Genomic DNA, 7,500 nt, shown 5'->3' with positions numbered 1-7,500 from the left:
ATTTGAATTTTTGTTTTATTTTTGAATATTAGAATATCTATCAATTAAAATGATTGTTTAAATTGAACTTGTGTAATATTATATATAATTTGCTGAACCTATATATTATATTGATTGATTATATGTTAAAAATAGGAGTATTTTATTATTATTTCAAGTTGCTATAAATAGAATCTATTATTGTAATATGATAAATGAATCACATAATTGCAATTAATATTTTCAACATTCTCTTTTCTAAGAAAATATATAATATTAATATTATAATTTATAAAGAAATCTTTTTGAAATAATTAATTTAAGTAGAACATCAAAAATTTAGAAGTGTGAAAAAAATTTAGAGAGAGACACCAAAGAAATAATCAAACTAATCTTCCTTGTAAATCAAGGCTTCTTCCTTGTAACTTGAACGAACATCTACTCCCTATAGAGTTCAAAAGTTGAAAAGTAAGGTTGGCCGATTTAATTATTCCTCGACTCATTCCGCATAAAACCTTCAATTACAATAAAGCTTTCGAATCTTCTCCTTGCTGCTTCTCTTTCAAGCAACTACTAAAGAAGGTTCTTTCTTTTTCACCTTGAATAGTGATCAAATTTCAAAACCATCCAGTCCACTTTCAAAGCACAGACTGAAGAATGCTCATTCCACCATATATACGTAGTGAATGTTTATGAAAGACATGTTTTTACATATAACAACCTAAACACTTCAACAGAAGTATTATGGGCAGTTTATGTTTACATGTGAGCCTCCGCAGATAAAAACTAAACACAAGACACGATGATTATTCAACACAAGATCAAACATGTACTTCCCCTGAGCTTCTGCGTAGTCTTGCAGCTTGCTCCAGATGTGCTGTACTGAACATGGTGTGTCGTACAACCACATCGGTATATAAGGTTACATTACAAATGTATTATATGGTACTACAAAACACCTGCAAAATGGCTGCAGATGCTGCCTCCTAAGAAACTCCATCCTGTGCTATCGCTACATGCTCCTTTGTATGTGGTAAAAACAAAGATGGCAAAATTGTTGCTGAAAACGAGAACAATGCATGCCACTCAATCAGATAATGGAACACATTGTCTGTGTGTGAGTGAGTGAGAGAGACAGGGAGGGGGGTGCAAGTTCTATACCTGCACTATGTTGCAGAAACTGCTTTGTACCCTTCTTTCTCAAGAAGTTTCGCGATAGATATATCTCCTGTCTTGATGATTTTTCCATCCTCCTAAAAAAAAAAAACAGGAGTCTGTTAATAAATAAACCCAAAATTTAAAAACTTCAACAATGCCTCTGTTCTAATATAGCAATGCAATTCCAACTACCTTGTGAAGACAACAAAAAACCAAGCTAGTTCACCGCTAACACCCTTCTGACAAACAACGAACTAATGACACATATTGTTTGTTAATAAAGGTCGTTTATGTTTAATTACTAAAATAGGGAGGATATTTTATTTGCTTTATTTATATGAGGATGCAAAGCATAAGACATTAAGGCATAGCCTCGAAAACAACCTCTGAGTCTTAAAGTTAATGAACTTAAAAATTACAATACTTTTTATGCAATACACTAAGATTCTAAGTGCCTACACATGAATGCATAAACCACATGTTTTGCGTATAAGTTATATCACTGCCTTCCACTATACCAGTTCACTCAAGGTTGAGATAAGAAACTCCAGAGGCGTCTAAAAGTGAATTATAGTTCCCACTAACTTGAGTGGCAGGAAAAATATCAATATAAACCTGATTTCAATTTCTAACAAGACAGAGTACAGAAATTTATAAGACTTGCTAACCATGATATGTATGTAGTTGGGCTGAATATATTCCAGAAGCCGAAGATAGTGGGTGATCATCAAAACAGATTTTCTTGGGGTCAGGAGTCCGTTTACGGCCTTCGATACATCACGAAGTGCATCAACATCTAAACCAGAATCGATCTCATCTAAAATGGACAATTCTGCTCCCAGGACCTGTATCAAAGAGAGGTAAAGTCATTCATAATTTCATATGAAGAATGCTTTTGACACATTGAAATACATAATCTTGCTCATCCGAGAGGTGTACACTTTCCCTTCAACCAGTAAAAGGGCTGATGAGCTTTTGATGAATTTGCAAGGACATTTAGTAATGTGTGTGCCACAAGTATGGATTGTTCCCTTAATAAAAGTTTATTACATACAACCACCACAGGGGAAGTCTCGGTTCTCAAATAAAAATTTGGTAGAAGTACAATTGATAGAACGAAGAGCTTAAAGAAAAAGAAAGAAGAGCAGATAAACATGATAACAATGAACTAATGAAATTCTTTCCTTGCTCGGGGTAGAATTGTACAATATCTTTAAACCAGTACAATATTACTGAGTGCACTGTGCACATAATCATCGACTGATACAGATACAGAATAAATACACCGTATGCATGATGCATCTTATCAACATATAACTAAATGTCAATGTACATAGAGGCTAAATCCCCTTTGTACATTACAGGAAGACTAGAAAGCAAAGTTATTCAAAATACGTCACTGTATATCTGGAATTACCGAAACAAAATTCTAATTATATCTTGTTAGAAAATGTAAGAAATAAGATAAATAATGGTTTTGACATCTTAGCTGGATAAGACAGTGTTTTCATCCCAGCCCATTTAACGTAATATAACATGTATAACTAATATCTTTTCAATTATATTATATAATCCAAGATCAAATCCTCCAAAGATCTTATCAGCAGAGGTCTGTCTAACTTCAGATAGAAACTGCAAATTATCAAGATGCCATGTACATACCGCAAGTTGTAGAATCTCGTTACGCTTCTTTTCACCACCACTAAATCCTTCATTCACATTTCTGTTCAAGAAATCTGGCTTTATGTTCACAACTTCAAGCTTTGGCATGATGTATGCATAGAACTGCAAGAACAAATATTAGCAGTTACTCAGTCAACCAAAATGAAACCCTTGCTTGTTCTTGTGAAGCTAAAACTTTAATGACTCAGAAAGAACTAGTATTTTTATTGCCCTGCCACATTAAACCTTTAATAGAAAATTATTTTCCTTATAGATAGCAAAAATATAAATAACTGTAATGGAGATTATCATTTCCCGTTCCATGTCCGCATTCTGATTTCGTTTTCATTATAAAACTTTTATGTATGGTAACAGTACAAAGATCATACGAAGGTCACATTAACCCTAAGAAACATCATGAGTGGATATCCAAAGTTCAAAAACAAGCACCTCAATAGGACTATACTCTGGCAATCCCAGCTTTCTTCTACGCGCATTATATGCCATTAAGAGAAAATCAATATTGCTCACTCCTGGAATTTCAACTGGGGATTGAAAGCTCATAAAAAGCCCCGCAATTGACCTGTCCTCCGGCTCCATGTCAAGCAAGTTCTCTCCTTTAAACACGATGCTACCCCCGGTAACTTCATAATCTTTATGGCCAACAAGAACCTGCAGCATATGAGTTATCAAAATGTACCCGATATTACAAATATTGTCATTATTAAAAATGATATTAAAAAAAGGAAACATAGATGTTGATATACAGAACTATCAGATGATTAAAAACATTTCTTAACAAAAGCTATAAACTTTAGGGTGGGTAGTCAAAGGTAAAAAAATTTGGTGCCCCGAGGTATCTTCTGCCTGCTTCGTGTTCGACACTACGGCTCAATTTAGCAGTAAATAAAACCTATCTGGCACGAAATCCAACCAAAGTAATGCTCCTTTATTTAGTTGGTAAAGCAGCAGGCATCATCCGTAGAGCCCATTAAAAAAATTCGTTGGTAAAGCAGCAGGCATCATCCGTAGAGCCCATTAAAAAAATGGTTGTTGCATGAAGTACTCTTGTGCACCTATGTCACTCAGCTCACTCAATAACACAAGAAAAAAAATAGCATTTGGTTTGGGAACGTCAAGAAACTCTTAGCAAGAGACTATTCACAAGAAACTCTTGGCAATAGAATATTCTTTAAAAGCTTTAGTCACTCACCTAGGTGCCAATGCTGGTTCATACAAAAGCATGCGCACAAAAATATATATGCACGAATAAAAGATTTTTAACACTTTTGTCAGAATTTTTGTTAAAATCCATTATTATTCAAATGAATTTTCAAGAGCAAATATAAGAAACCTTGCAAATGCATTCACACCACCACATACTTTAACAACCATATAAGAAACTAAACTATGCCAAAGATAGCTGATCGGAAAAACATAAAAAAAGAAAAAACAAGAAAAAAGACCCAACCTTGGCAAAAGTGCTCTTCCCAGAACCATTCTTCCCCATCACAGCATGAACCTATCCAAAATCATAATCACAATTAAACAAAAATCACTAACCATAATAACACATTAAACATCAAATTCCACAAACAACATCATACAATCCAGTCAACGAAATTCTTGAAACAAACTAAATTCCCACAAAAACAGACACACACACGCACATAAAGGTACAAACTTTCCACACATTTACATATATGAACATCAAATTTCACAAACAAGACTAAAAACAACAAAACCCAACAATTAAAACACAAAATAATCAATTAAGTTCTTAAAACAAACTAAAATTCACAAAAATTACACACACACACAATATGCATATAAAGGTACAAACTTTTGACCTCTCCTTCATAGATACAAAGATTGACTCCTTTCAAAATGGGTTGTTCAGTTTGAGCTATAACTGCAGTCAAGTCTTTCACTTGCAACAAAATCTTGGGTGATTCTCCGCCGTTGCTGGTGCCGGAAGCTGCCGGAGATTCGACGGCGAGGCTGCTTTTTATCCGGAAAGAGGGAAAACTCCGGCGGCGAGTGGCAGGGACGGTAAATAAGTGTGAAATCGATGTCGAGTTCTTGAAAGAGGAGATCAGAGAAGGAGGTGAAGGGGAAGAATAGTTGAGAACTGCCATTGTAATCGGAATCAAATATGCTTACAGATTTTTACTATATACATATACATATACATATACATTTTCAAGGGATATTTTTTTTTTCGAGAAAATGATTAATATTAAAAAAATGAAGTCAAATGGTTATTGTGTTTACCACATTATTGTCCAGGGTATTTTCTTCCAAATCACATTAATTTGTATTTATTCAAATATAATTTCAACTAAATATTATATAGTTTGAGAAAAGGTTTCCAAACGATTTAAGGCGAGTTCGCGTATAAATTTTATGTATGAAAACATTTAGATGGAATTTTTATAATAATAAAATTCATCCCAGTATTTGAAAAATAATTCTAATTTTCTGTTAATTGAAGGAATGTAATTTTATACTATGATTCTATTTTGTATTTTAATTTATGAAAAACAGCTTAAATGGTCAAATTTGTTCTACTAGTGTAAATAATTTATCTTGTTTAGCCCACCAACATAGATAATGCAGTATCATTGTCCTGCTATACTATTGTGCTTGGTCTGTGTGCTTACCTGTTTACTCATAACATAAGCATTTTAACTTGAAAATGTTTCCTTTTTTGTTTCAATTTGCCTAGATGCATTACTGTACAATATCTTCAGTACTGAAAAGATCATAATATGGCACAGATTTGAGTTAGAGCAGAATGTATAATTAAACACAAGTCCTGAACTGCACTGCAACAACATTGTTTTTTTCAGACTTCATCAGATTCTTCTGTTAGCACAAACATTTGATATTTGATAATCCTCAATGAAATTTACTATGCTAAGAAGGATGGTAACTTGGTAAGTGCTATGGCTGCAACGAACAAATAGTCTGGTGCAAATCATTTGTTTGCAGTGGCTTCGAACGATATAGCAACACCACCGGCACTTGGGAATTGGGATAAAGACAGTGAATGCCTTAAATTCTTACTCCACAGAAGCTGCTGAATTACCCCTGAAAATTCAGCATCAGGAAAACCACAAAGAAAGAGTCACTTTTCCTCCGTTACTTTTATATTTAGTGGCTGAATCAAAGGGATAGGAGATTCTAGAGTTATCATGACTCTTGAAAAAGCAACATATGTATTTTTTTTTTTAGTCCTGAATTATATATATCAACATAATTTTTTTAATATGTCCAATAGAAATAGAGAGGGACTTATTTTATTAAAAAATATTAAAACATATTGAGAATAATACTTAACACAAAAAAGAATAAGAAATAATGATTTTATAAATTATAACATTATAAAATTAATCTTTTAACTTAAGTGATACTACCGTCTACCCTAAGCCACATTACCCTTTTCCATTCATTCACTGATGGATGGATCGGTGGTTGAACTTGTTTATAGATTTTTCTAAATTATAACGGACTTTTTGATCACAACAAAATGACATTTAAACTTTTCTAAAACATATCTTTGCACCTATGCACTTTATAAGTTTTTTTTAATCATCATTAATGAGTTTCTTACGAATTTAACTACTAAAAATTTGTTTAATTTCAAATAAAATACAAATATATATATATTCTGATATAAAATTAAAATAAAATTAAATATATAATCTATGCTATCTATACTATACTATAATAAACCAACATGAGTATAATTTGTAATTCAAGGTTTTAGTTATATTTTTTGGTTTGGTACTACAAATCTACAAATGTGGAGTCTATTAGTATTATAAACAGTTTCAAATACTAAAAACACTCATAACAATACATTATCATATAATATCTCATTAAAAAAATTATAACGATGTTATAAATAAAATTATAAATATATAATTTTAATTTTTGTTTTTAACAAGAACCTTCATATAACTCTTTTTAACTTTAACGTGTTTAATTTCAGTATAACCATTACATAACCCTTTCTAACTCTAATCTTAAAAGTTATTGTTGTCAAAAAAACCAAGATAACAAAATTACGTTGAAATTCGATTGATTAGATTACTGAAATACTATAATAAGCCAACACGGGTATAATTTGTATTCCAAAGTTTGAGTTATATTTTTTGGTTTGGTACTCTCCTTTTGGTACTGCAAGTCTACAAATGTGGAGTCGATTAGTATTATAAACAGTTTCAAATACTAAAAACACTCGTAACAATACATTATCATATAACTAGCTTCTTAACCCGTGCAAAGCACGAGCTGCTTTAAATTATTATTTTAATATATGTTATATCTTTTTGCTCATCTTTTTTAAATTGTAATTTTATATTTTTTATATTTGAAATCATATTATGGTGATGTCCATATGTTCGCATATCCTCACTATTATGATTTTTATTAAAATATAAACACAAAAAATATACACTATTTAAAATTTTATTATATAATTAAATTACCACTCATCTAAAATTATAGAAAATTTAATATAAAAAATGAGATTGTGGCCAAATTAGAGCCTTTATCATATAAATATATATATTTTATAATAATTAAATATCTAAAAATCTGCCGATTAACCGATTAATCGATAATCAAACGGTTTTTTATTCCAATTTGGTAAAATTCGGTAAATTTAATCGATGATTAATTGGTCAAAACTGT

The 7,500-nt window shown here is 31.6% G+C and overlaps 1 protein-coding gene across 1 annotated transcript; it reads right to left on the bottom strand.

Annotated features, from left to right (window-relative positions):
* Positions 1-630: 630 nt before the first annotated feature.
* LOC108219702 (ABC transporter I family member 6, chloroplastic) lies at positions 631-5,005 on the bottom strand. Its single transcript, XM_017393202.2, has 7 exons — positions 4,650-5,005; positions 4,271-4,321; positions 3,250-3,471; positions 2,800-2,922; positions 1,806-1,982; positions 1,141-1,232; positions 631-1,039 (listed from the first exon to the last, which is right to left on the bottom strand). Exons 1-6 carry the CDS (start codon positions 4,935-4,937, stop codon positions 1,146-1,148), a joined length of 948 nt encoding a protein of 315 aa, XP_017248691.1. The 5' UTR covers positions 4,938-5,005; the 3' UTR covers positions 631-1,039; positions 1,141-1,145.
* Between the last annotated feature and the right edge of the window lie 2,495 nt (positions 5,006-7,500).

This window comes from Daucus carota, chromosome 5 (genome assembly GCF_001625215.2).
Source record: "Daucus carota subsp. sativus chromosome 5, DH1 v3.0, whole genome shotgun sequence".
NCBI lineage: Eukaryota > Viridiplantae > Streptophyta > Magnoliopsida > Apiales > Apiaceae > Daucus > Daucus carota.
Note: the sequence above shows the minus strand (reverse complement) of the source record. Positions and strands in the feature narration are given on the sequence as shown.